The 12916-nt window shown below is 39.0% G+C and overlaps 2 protein-coding genes across 4 annotated transcripts in view; both read right to left on the reverse strand.

The window, feature by feature from the left end:
- arhgef15a (Rho guanine nucleotide exchange factor (GEF) 15) overlaps positions 1 to 4117 on the reverse strand; it is a 76792-nt gene extending 72675 nt beyond the window's left edge. For 2 of the 3 annotated variants that reach the window (XM_079870813.1, XM_079870815.1), the window contains exons 1-2: positions 3974 to 4117; positions 3345 to 3743 (exon numbers count right to left, since the gene is read on the reverse strand). In XM_079870813.1, the coding sequence (XP_079726939.1) occupies positions 3345 to 3743; positions 3974 to 3980 (406 nt within the window). In that variant the 5' untranslated portion in view covers positions 3981 to 4117. The remainder of the gene's footprint in view (positions 1 to 3344; positions 3744 to 3973) is intronic. The other variant, XM_079870814.1, reaches the window with a different exon arrangement.
- A 638-nt stretch (positions 4118 to 4755) lies between these two features.
- Positions 4756 to 12916, reverse strand: part of grk1b (G protein-coupled receptor kinase 1 b) — a 105464-nt gene continuing 97303 nt past the window's right edge. Inside the window, exons 6-8 of the mRNA XM_079870818.1 lie at positions 6303 to 6427; positions 5939 to 6140; positions 4756 to 5673 (exon numbers count right to left, since the gene is read on the reverse strand). Coding sequence (XP_079726944.1) covers positions 5390 to 5673; positions 5939 to 6140; positions 6303 to 6427 — 611 coding nt within the window. The 3' untranslated portion in view covers positions 4756 to 5389. The remainder of the gene's footprint in view (positions 5674 to 5938; positions 6141 to 6302; positions 6428 to 12916) is intronic.

Genomic DNA, 12916 nt, shown 5'->3' on the forward strand with positions numbered 1-12916 from the left:
TTACTTATAAGTCATGCATTTGCTTTTTCAATGTGCATGCTTATAATCCATTATACACTTATTTATTAATGATCAAATATAAAATAGTTCCAGAGACACTGTACCAATTAGTTATCAATTATGTCTTTAATGGCTAATGTTTGCATTAAATGTCATGAATACTAATTTTGATGTGTTAAAATCTATATCTCAGCCATATGCATATATAGCGGTTTGGAATTATTCTTTAAAAAATACTGTTGCAGTACTGCCCCCCCCCCCCCCCCCCCCCTCACTTCTATATACTCACTTCTACTTCTTCATAGCACAATGCACATTTCTTAATATTAAGCCTAAAATGTGTGTTAATGCCAATATTAGTAAGGATACTATGGTTTTTGTATAATATCAGTCTTTAAATGCAAGATATTTAAGATTATCAATAAAGAAATAGGAAGATATGCATTTCAACATAAAGCACCGTATGAGTGGAATAACCTTCCAACTTCAATTCGCTCTTTGACTTCCTTTCCAATGTTTAAAAATGCCCTAGGTCAATATCTTCAGAATACATGCAAATGGGTTTAAGTAAAAAAAAATTTTTTTTTTTTTTTTTGGATATCTCTGTGCTGGTTTGAGGGCACAGGTCAGGACAGATGCTGGAGCATTATCGGTGGTCACTACTGCACTACTGCTCTACAGTGGTTACCACTGATAGATTTGATACCCTTAAACGGGATTAAATTAAACCTATTTTAAGCATGGTGCATTAATCCTTTACATTTATGTGTGCATACGTGTTTACTGGTGTCTAGGTGTGTGTTTCGGTACATATACAGTCATGGCCAAAATTGATGGCACCCCTGATAAATATGATAAAAAATGGCTGTAAAAAATAAATCTGCATTGTTTATCCTTTTGATCTTTCCTTCAAAAAATTCACAAAAATCTAATCTTTCATTGAAGTAAAAGAATTGAAAGTGGGGGTAAATCACATTATAAAATAAATGTTTTTCTCCAAAACACGCTGGCCATAATTGTTGGCACCCTGTTATTAAACACTTTCTGCAACCTCCTTTTGCCAAGATAACAGCTCTGAGTTTTCTGCTATAATGCCTGATGAGTTTGGAGAACACCTGACAAGAGATCAGAGACCATTCCTCCATACAGAATCTCTCCAGATCCTTCAGATTCACAAGTTCATGTTGGCGCTTCTTCTCTTCAGTTCACCCCACTCATTTTCTATATGGTTCAGTTTAGGGGACTGGGACGGTCATGGCAGAAGCTTCATTTTGTGCTCAGTTGCCCATTTTTGTGTTGATTTTGATGTTTGTTTTGGACCGTTGTCCTGATGGAAGATCCAACCAGGCCCATTATAAGATTTCTAGCAGAGACAGTCAGGTTTTGATTTTTTATCTGTTTGTATTTGCTAGAATCCATAATACCATGTATCTGAACAAGATGTCCAGAACCTCCAGCAAATAAATAGGCCCACAACATATAAGATCCAGCAGTATATTTAACCGTAGGCATGGGGTACTCTTCATCCCTGTTTGCACCAAACACATCAGCTGGGTTTGCTGCCAAAAATCCTTTTTTTTATTTCATCTGACCACAGAATCTGGTCCCTTTTGAAGATCCAGTCGTGTCTGACCACTGAATATGCTGGAGTTTGTTTTTGGAGGAGCGAGGAGGATTTTTCTTGAAACCCTCCCAAACAACATGTGGGGATGTAGGGGTTGTTTGATATTTTTTTTTTTAGGCTTTCTGACCCCCAAGACTCAGCTAATCTCTGCAATTCTCCATCTATGATCCTTGAAGAGTCTTTGGCCACTCAAACTTTCCTCCTCACCATCCATTAAGACAATATAGACACACGTCCTCTTCCAGGCAGAATCGTAACATCTTTAGTTGATTATAACTTCTTAATTATTGCCCTGATGGTCAAAATGGGGATTTTCAATTCTTTAGATATTTTCTTACAGCCACTTTCTATTTTGTGAAGCTCAACAATCTTTTGCTGCGCATCAGAACTATATTCTTTGGTTTTACTCATTGTGATGGATGATTAAGGGAATTTGGCGTTTGTGTTTCCTCATATTTAAACTCCTGTGAAACAAGAAGTCATAGCTGGACAATTTCATGTCCCTAGTCACCCTGGTGTGCTTAAAAATGTAAATATTAATGGGAATATACTTCAGAGATATTTTTCTCATAAAAAATTCTAGGGGTGCCAACAATTATGGCCAGCGTGTTTTGGAGAAAAACATTTATTTCATAATGTGATTTACCCCCAATTTCAATTCTTTTACTTCAATGAAAGGTTAGATTTTTGCGAATTTTTTGAAGGAAAGATCAAAAGGATAAACAATGCAGATTTATTTTTTACAGCCATTTTTTATCATATTTATCAGGGGTGCCATCAATTTTGACCATGACTGTATATTACATGTGTTTACTCTGTTGAGGGATGAGTGAGCAACCTTTGGAGAGTCTTGTATGAGTGAATGTCTTGTTTGTATGAGTTATGTATTATATATTTCTGCACTTACCATTATCGTAAAGTAAGTTGCTGTTTTTTGTTGTTGTTGTTTGTTTTTCTTCTTTTTTTGTGTGTGAATGTGTTTTCTGTTTCATTTGTGTATGTATTTTCTGTTTTATTTGACTGCCGCTGTAAGGTCAATGTCAATTTCTGTACCTGGACTCGAGGATCCCCTCGAAAACGAGATTGTTCATCTCAAGGGGTTATTCCTCTTCAATAAATAATGGTCAAATAATGTACCTAAAGTATACTTGCAATAGTTCCACTTTAGCAAGCAAACATAAGTGTATCTTTAGTTGGACCTCAGCATTATTTATGGTTCTTATAATACAGTATAGGTCTTAATGAGTCTTTATGTATATTTATAAAATTATAATACTAATATTACTTATTAATATTAGATATAAATAAGTATAAATGGAGCTATAATTCATTATAACCATGGTCTTCATAGAAAGTGTTACCAAAAACGGTAACTTATACAAATGTAGGCAAAATTTGAACATTTAACATTGAAATATGTCTTGAATCTCAATGGTTTCATGCTCTCAGCAGCCAGTAATGCACTGCATATAACATGTTTATCCTCCTTGCAAGTTACCTGCATTTACGTCAATGACAAATATTGTAAAGGTTTACATAATAGAGGAAAGGAAATCTTCAAGGAAAGTGTCAAGTTGTTAAATGTACTCCTCCTATTTATGTTGGTTTCAAATAATAGCCTACTTATATACCTTATTCAACTGTTTTAATTGAATTACTCTAAACCTATATCACATACAATATAAAGCACACACAGATTCATATTAAAAAAATTAATTACCTGATCGACCCACATCCACATCATCTACTGCCAGCTGACAATTTTTTTCCAGGATCTGTTTTTTATCCAATACTCTACATCCACTTTTATTAGGTCTTGAGAATGAAGATATATCCTGGTCCTCTATCCTGGTTGGACATCTAGCTTCAACCATCAAAGCCCTTCTATTTTGGGTCATATCTTCAGAGTATCTTCTTTCTTTACTGTTGAAGTTTATTGCTGTTTGCTTGCCTTTTCCTGGTTCAAAGTTAAGCAAAGCCTGAGCCACTCTGCAAGATGAACCAACGAGTCTTGACTGGTGTAAAGCATTAAGGTTTGGTTTTGGTGGAAGTTTGGGTTTCTGTGGAATGGTAGGTTTTCCACTGGATGGTTTACAGATTGATTTATCCATTTGATTCTCTAAAAGAATTTTCGTGTCCAAATGAGCAAGATTCACACATTAAAATTCATAATAATGGACTACTGCACAATATTACACACTATTAAACTGCCAAACACAATAACTAATGCAACAAAATCCCTTATTTTGCTGAATTCAGCATAAAAAATTTAGAGTCTTCTTAGTCAGTGAAGCCTGTGTTGTCACTCTTTGTTCAACATCTTTAAAACAAGAAAATAAGTTTGTTTACCTTTCATTGAGCAATCAGGGCTGCCATACACAATATGTCAAGAAATGTTTTATCTCCGCTGGTGTGTTATCCTAACTTGTGAGCAAACTTGCTCTAAGTGTTGTTAATAAATGTCGCTAATGATGGTTACTTCTCCTTTCAGATGTTGTCATTTTGGTATTTCACATTGCCTAGAGGGAAGTAGGTCACCACACCAAATGGACTGTTTGTACAATATATAGTGACATACTGTAGACATACTGATGCAGTTATTTTAAAATTTATAATCCAAAATATTTTTTTTTCTAATTTCTACAAGCATTGTGACTTACATAAGGAAGCTATCTGCTGATGTTTAGGATGTTTTTACATGTATAGGATGCTGGTGTCCCCCTTTTAATTAACTTAACCAGCAAGACTTCCTTTGCTAACCTGCCTCACAATAAATACTTGTTCACCATTTTCAAATGCTGCCAATATATTATATTATATTATATTATATTATATTATATTATATTATATTATATTATATTATATTATATTATTTTATATTATTATCCATCCATTCTCCAAAATGCTGATCCTCTGTAGGGTCACGGGAGGGCTGGAGCATATTATATTATATAAATGTTGTTGAGCTATTCAAAGACAGTTCCTGTGGAAACTGAATACCACAAAAAGTGCACAAATTTCCATGTCTTGCTTCAGTTTTAAACTAACTGAAAACTCCCAGTTCAACATTTCAGCAAAGCAGCTGATTGTTGACCATAATAGTTGACCATAAAAGCACAAGACTCTATTTTCCTACATACAATTATTTTATTGTTATTGTCAAGTTTATAATGACACTGCTATACAACCAAATGTATCATATATTCAAAGAATCTATTAATTGACAAACAGTAAACATGATATCTTTTGAAATGTCTAAAAAATATATTCTTTTAACCATAAAAGTAAACAAGGATCTCACTTCCTCTATGACACGTAAGCTTATATGTGTTACTTTTTCGGTTCCTTCATTTTACATTTACTAGATTTAATTCCTCTTTTTATGGCAACATCCTCCATGACCAAAAATTCCCTCATGAAACTGTAAATAATATACAAATACAGATAACATTATGTACATTACAATAATTTTGCATTTCCACCAGAGCTACTTATATCAGGAAAATAAATCTGAATTTTTACAATATGTGAATAGACTTGTGGTAATTTGCTAACTGTTTAGTAATAGTTTTAAGAATCTCATGTGTCCATGTACATAGGTCTACATGTGAAGACCTTACACAATCATTACATTTAGTGTACTTGGCATTGAGTTACACAATCATTATTCGATTACATAATTCATGCCTTTGTTGTTCACCATGAATTATTTCCTGTGCACCCATTAGTTTCTTTTTTTCATTTTGTGTTTTGCTTCTTTCTAGTTTACAGTAGCACACACCCCCCTCCTTTCGCTTCCACATAGCTGGGATCCAGATCATTCGGGAGTTTTCCATTTTGTCCCCATATGTTAAGCTCCCCATACACGCCTGTCTCGATCATCTCATCCTGCCATGGAATTGGTACGTTCCCAGTTGCAAACTCACCGTAGAATTCATTGTCTTTGTTGTCGATCACAACACCTTTGATAGTGCTGAATGCTCCCACATCATCAATGTCCTTGGCATAGACCATTTTAGGATCCGGAACAAAAGGAGGAGGAAGCATACCTGTGTGAAAGATGGAAAGAAAGAAAAAAAGATTATTTTCTTTAAACTGAAGTACAATGTTCCAGTGATGGTATAAGATGTCATTTGATATTTATTATATGATTTTATGATTACCATAATACATAATGATTTTATTCATATACCACTCACATATTGGTACTTTAAAGAATACAATGTCTAAAAAACCTTGTTAATACCATAGTACTTTTTCTTAAGTGGTTTATGATGCATATTCTTCACTAATTATAACTCTAATGGACCATACCAGCCTCTAGTCTCCCCCAATTGAGCTCTTTAAAGAAGGACTGGTTCTTTAGCTCAGCGCATTCATTGTTCTTAAAGCCAAGTCTCTTGTCTGGTTCTTTCTCCATCAGTCCTTCACAGAGGTCTTTGAGCTCCTGACTGAAGGTTGGGGGGTATGAGACAGGGTCATTCAGAATGCGGCGTGTCACTTCATTGTTGTCCACCTATGATACAGAAAAAAACAGTGTTATGTTGAGTTCACTTCAAATTACTTTAATTTAATTTCTCTCACTGATAATCAATGACTTCAGCTTCATCACTGCAAATCGCTGTCCGTGTGAAGGCCCCTTAACAGAGAGCCAAAGTGTATGCATGAGTGTGTGTACCTGCTCTCCACGACACCTGAAAGGTCCCTTGGCAGCAACCATCTCATACAGAGTGACCCCAAGAGTGAAGTAGTCTACAGTGTAGTCATACTCTTTCTTCTGTAGTAGTTCTGGAGCCATGAAACCTGAGGAGGAGACATACAGTTTATGTTACTTGCAACTCTAACTAGGTCCATCATTGCCTTAGAATCTTTCACCTTCAAGACAATGCTCTTTTCGCCCCTCTCTTTCAGCGATCCGGTGACAAGGAAAATGGCCCTAAAGGTATGTTGAGCAAGCAGGGGACCTATCCAGCTCCCAGACAGACGTGACACATGCATCTTGTGCCTGGGTCACTCCCACGCCGAGATGGCACTGGATAGACCAGACTGTCCTCACTGAGAGGAGATTAAAGTTGGGGTCCTCATCGATGCCCATGTGTTCCCTGGTAACCTGAGCCTAAGTTCTCACATGCTAAGGACAGTCTTTGCCCCTCCGATGAAGCTTGCAAGCTGATCTCATTTGGTGCTTTGGACGATGACACCATGTCCACTACACTGTAAAAATTAATACGCTATCTATTTATCTAATCAATAAAATTGTGGCAACAGATTACAGGCAATATTATTAATTACATTTAACAAATTAGAATTGAGTAATAATTAATCAAATTAATTCCTTAAAAGTTAACCATTTAAAATGAGTAAAATTTACAACAATTTTTTTTAAACAAATTTTTTTTATTGCCAACATTGAAGACACCTGATGTTAACAAGCAGAATCACTGAAGGAGAAAACCGTAAGTTTAAGTCACCATTATTGTAATCATTGTTTGTTTTAGTTGGGCTCTTGACCCTTAAATCATTAGGGCCCAAGCCCTGAAAGGGCGAAGGCCCTATTGTTTTCGTTAGGATTATTATTATTAGGGCCCAAGCCCTGAAAGGGCGAAGGCCCTATTGTTTTCGTTAGGATTATTTTTAGGGCCCAAGCCCTGAAAGGGCGAAGGCCCTATTGTTTTCGTAAGGATTATTAGGGCCCAAGCCCTGAAAGGGCGAAGGCCCTATTGTTTTCGGTAGGATTATTTTTTTCTATTATTAGGGCCCAAGCCCTGAAAGGGCGAAGGCCCTATTGTTTTCGGTAGGATTATTAGGGCCCAAGCCCTGAAAGGGCGAAGGCCCTATTGTTTTCGTAAGGATTATTTATTATTATTAGGGCCCAAGCCCTGAAAGGGCGAAGGCCCTATTGTTTTCGGTAGGATTATTGTTTATTATTATTAGGGCCCAAGCCCTGAAAGGGCGAAGGCCCTATTGTTTTCGTAAGGATTATTTATTATTATTAGGGCCCAAGCCCTGAAAGGGCGAAGGCCCTATTGTTTTCGGTAGGATTATTGTTTATTATTATTAGGGCCCAAGCCCTGAAAGGGCGAAGGCCCTATTGTTTCCGTAAGGATTATTAGGGCCCAAGCCCTGAAAGGGCGAAGGCCCTATTGTTTTCGGTAGGATTATTAGGGCCCAAGCCCTGAAAGGGCGAAGGCCCTATTGTTTCCGTAAGGATTATTTTATTTTTTTTTATTTTTCTTTTTATTTTTATTTTTCTTCATTATTTTTTTTTTTTGCCTTTTTGCCACTTTTGGGGCCCTTAACATGCTCAAAAACTCTTGAAATTTTGCACACACGTCAGAACCTGCGGCCATCAGGGCCGGGCTGAAGCTGGTACCGGGGCGTGGCAGGGGGGCTCGACAGCACCCCCTGGAATGGGGTCCGAAAACTTGGTCCATAAATCAAACACGCTTGCATGTAATAATATGAAACTCAGTACACATATAGATCTCATCGGGCCGAACAACTTTCGTGCTCTAAGTTTTACAAAAGCCCAACAGGAAGTCGGTTATTATACGTTGTTTGGAAAACGCATACAATGGAATGTGAAATACTCCTCCTAGGGATTTCATCCGATCGCCACCAAACTCGGTGAGAATAAAGTCAAGACATTGAGGATGAATTCTTGCGAACAGATTTTTGATATCTCGAACGGTTTGGCCGTGGCGAGGAAACGAATTTATGGCGAATAATGGGACACAGGAAGTGTGTTATAACTTCTGCATACATTATCTGATCTTGCTGAAACTTCAGCAGTGTATTCGTTGTAAGAGGCCGATCACATGGATGTGACCTTTGTGAGTCAAAGTTATAGCGCCACCAACTGGCAACAGGAAGTGTGTCACTTTCAAAATGCTTTGAAATCACTTTCTTATTTTTTACCCGATTTGCTTAAAACTTTATGTGTATAATGTAGACACACGGCAGATGTAGACCTGTGAAAGGATTATTGATATCTTAGATACTGTTGCCGTGGCAACGCATCAAACTTTAATATTCTTTTCGGATGCTTTTGAGACTCTTCACATGCTTGAAAATGCATGAAACTCCACAGACACATCACATTTATTATACAGTATACATGTGCAAAGTTTCAGAAACGGGCGTGGTGGAATGGCTCAGTAGCGCCACCTTTAGTCAAAAATGGGGGCTTAGTTTTTCCTAGAATCACAAAACTTGGTAGGTGTATTGTTCTCATCAAGCAGGACACCTTTCTAATTTACAGTCATAACCTCAGACCCACAGGAAGTCAGATATTTTGGTTTGAATGTGGATTTTCTGGAGAATTTTCTCTCTCTCTCTGTGTGTCTGTGTGTGTGTGGGGGGAGGGGGATTTGTCTATTCCATTTAATCTTTGTTTTTCAAGGTTTCAGGGGCTTTTGGGGCCCTTAACGTGCTCAAAAACTCTTGAAACTTTCCACACAGGTCAGAACCCACGGTCATCAGAGCCGGGCTGAAGCTGGTACCCGGGCGTGGCAGGGGGGCTCAACAGCGCCCCCTTGGACACGGTCTGCAAAACTTGGTCCATATATCAAACACGCTTGCATGAATTAATATGAAACTCGGTACACATATAGATCTCATCGGGCCGAACAACTTCCGCACTCTAAGTTATTAGCTCCGCCCAAAAGGAAGTCGGCTATTATGGGTTGTTTGAAAAACGCATGCTGTGGAATTTAATGTACTCATCCTAGAGAATTCATCCAATCGCCTCCAAACTCGGTCAGCATGAAGTCAAGACATTGAGGATGCTAAATTCAGGACGGATTTTTGATATCTCGAACGGTTTGGCCGTGGCGAGGAAACAATGGCGAGAAAAGAGAAACACAAAGTAATATAACTTCTGCATACGTTAACTGATCTTGATGAAACTTCAGCAGTGTGTTCGTGGTAAGAGGCCGATCAGATGGATGTAACTATTGTGAGTCAAAGTTATAGCGCCACCAACTGGCATATATATATATATATATATATATATATATATATATAAATATAGCTGCGAGCAGCGATGGAGGGCCCAAGCCGGTGACAACGCCACCCCGGTGGCTTTAGTGTAACTAAAGGCACCAGGGTGGCGGTGCCAACGGCTTGGGCCCGCAATCGCTGCTCGCAGCTATATTTTTTTTTTTTTTTTTTTTTTTTTTTTGCCTTTTTGCCACTTTTGGGGCCCTTAACATGCTCAAAAACTCTTGAAACTTTGCACACAGGTCAGAACCCGCGGCCATCAGGGCCGGACTGAAGCTGGTACCCGGGCGTGGCAGGGGGGCTCGACAGCGCCCCCTGGAATGGGGTCCGAAATCTTGGTCCATATATCAAACACGCTTGCATGTAATACTATGAAACTCGGTACACATATAGATCTCGTCGGGCAGAACAATTTTCGTGCTCTAAGTTTTACACCAGCCCAACAGGAAGTCGGTTATTATACGTTGTTTGGAAAACGCATACAATGGAATGTGAAATACTCCTCCTAGGGAATTCATCCGATCGCCACGAAACTCGGTGTGAATGAAGTCAAGACACTGAGGATGAATTCTTGCGAACAGATTTTTGATATCTCGAACGGTTTGGCCGTGGCGAGGAAACGAATTTATGGCGAATAATGGGACACAGGAAGTGTGTTATAACTTCAGCATACATTATCTGATCTTGCTGAAACTTCAGCAGTGTATTCGTTGTAAGAGGCCGATCACATGGATGTGACTATTATGAGTCAAAGGTATAGCGCCACCAACTGGCAGCAGGAAGTTTGTCACTTTCAAAATGCTTTGAAATCACTCTCTTATTTTTACCCGATTTGCTTCAAACTTTATGTGTATAATGCAGACACACAGCAGATGTAGACCTGTGAAAGGATTATTGATATCTTAGATAGTGTTGCCATGGCAACGCATTGAACTTTAATATTCTTTTTTGATGCTTTTGAGACTCTTCACATGCTTGAAAATGCATGAAACTCGACAGACACATCACATTTATTATACAGTAGACATGTGCAAAGTTTCAGAAATGGGCGTGGTGGAATGGCTCAGTAGCGCCACCTTTAGTCAAAAATGGGGGCTTAGTTTTTCCTAGAATCACAAAACTTGGTAGGTGTATTGTTCTCATCAAGCAGGACACCTTTCTAATTTACAGTCATAACCTCAGACCCACAGGAAGTCATATTTTGGTTTGAATGTGGATTTTCTGGAGAATTTTCTCTCTCTCTCTGTGTGTCTGTGTGTGTGTGTGTGTGTGGGAGGGGGGGGGGGGATTTGTCTATTCCATTTAATCTTTGTTTTTCAAGGTTTCAGGGGCTTTTGGGGCCCTTAACATGCTCAAAAACTCTTGAAACTTTCCACACAGGTCAGAACCCACAGTCATCAGGGCCGGGCTGAAGCTGGTACCCGGGCGTGGCAGGGGGGCTCAACAGCGCCCCCTTGGACAAGGTCTGAAAACTTGGTCCATATATCAAACACGCTTGCATGAATTAATATGAAACTCGGTACACATATAGATCTCATCGGGCCGAACAACTTCTAAGTTATTAGCTCCGCCCAACAGGAAGTCGACTATTATGAGTTGTTTGAAAAACGCATGCTGTGGAATTTAATGTACTCATCCTAGAGAATTCATCCAATCGCCTCCAAACTCGGTCAGCATGAAGTCAAGATATTGAGGATGATAAATTCCGAACGGTTTGGCCGTGGCGAGGAAACAATGGCGAGAAAAGAGAAACACGAAGTAATATAACTTCTGCATACATTAACTGATCTTGATGAAACTTCAGCAGTGTGTTCGTGGTAAGAGGCCGATCAGATGGATGTAACTATTGTGAGTCAAAGTTATAGCGCCACCAACTGGCATATATATATATATATATATATATATATATTAGGGGTGTAACGGTTCACAAAATTCACGGTTCGGTTCGATACGATACACTCGTCTCACGGTTCGGTACGGTTCGGTTCGGTACGTTTTCCATACATCAAAAATAAATAAATGCCAGGGAAATTTCCTTGAATTAATTTTTTTTTATTATTGTTTTATTTATTAAAACTAACATCATAAAGTATGATTTTTTTTTTTTTTTTTAGCAATAATGGAGCTATACTTGACTCTTCTTATGAGCATATAAAACAAAACAGCTCCTTGGACAAAATGAAATGTATTATAGTAGTAGGCTAGTTTAGTTCAGATTACATTTGAGGGCAGCAATTGTATTCATAATGTCAAAATAAAACCGACGTAATGTTACTTGAAAGCATTATAGCCCACTATTCCTGACAAACTTCCATACCTTGCAGTTAGTGTTAAGCAAATCCATTCCACGGTGAATGTTGCTGATCTGTGACACCGGCCAGTTCATTCATGGCACGATGTTTCTTCCTGGTTTCCACGTCAGCGCTGTTTGATCCGTTAACAGAGAAATGTCCATATTTCTCACTAGATCTCGCAGCGATGTTATTACTTCAGTGGCGAATTCAAAAAGCATTTGAAATTCAAATGCTTTCTTTATTGGTCTGGATCTCTTAGCGCTGTGTGGTAGTGTTGCTTGATCAGGCTCGCGCATAGGGCTCGCGAGTCCCGCTTCACAGGTCAAAACTGATAAACGGTCCACACAAACACATAGCTCAGTTTCGTTCCTTACATTGCGTTTGCCAGTTGATGTTGTGGTCGCGCCAGCCTCTATGAGCGCGCTTGCCACCCGCGACGCGCCTTCATTTGAAATAACAAAATTTTGGTCGGCAGAAAAAATGGTCCAGCGAACCGTTCGGTACGTAATGCGTACCGAAAACCGAACCGAAAGCCTCGTACCGAACGGTTCGATACGAATACGCGTATCGTTACACCCTTAATATATATATATATATAAATATAGCTGCGAGCAGCGATGGAGGGCCCAAGCCGGTGACACCGCCACCCCGGTGGCTTTAGTGTAACTAAAGGCACCAGGGTGGCGGTGCCACCGGCTTGGGCCCGCAATCGCTGCTCGCAGCTATATATATTTTTTTTTTTCTTCATTATTTTTTTTTTTGCCTTTTTGCCACTTTTGGGGCCCTTAACATGCTCAAAAACTCTTGAAATTTTGCACACACGTCAGAACCTGCGGCCATCAGGGCCGGGCTGAAGCTGGTACCGGGGCGTGGCAGGGGGGCTCGACAGCGCCCCCTGGAATGGGGTCCGAAAACTTGGTCCATAAATCAAACACGCTTGCATGTAATAATATGAAACTCAGTACACATATAGATCTCATCGGGCCGAACAACTTTC

This window comes from Squalius cephalus, assembly GCF_949319135.1.
Source record: "Squalius cephalus genome assembly, chromosome: 5".
Lineage (NCBI taxonomy): Eukaryota > Metazoa > Chordata > Actinopteri > Cypriniformes > Leuciscidae > Squalius > Squalius cephalus.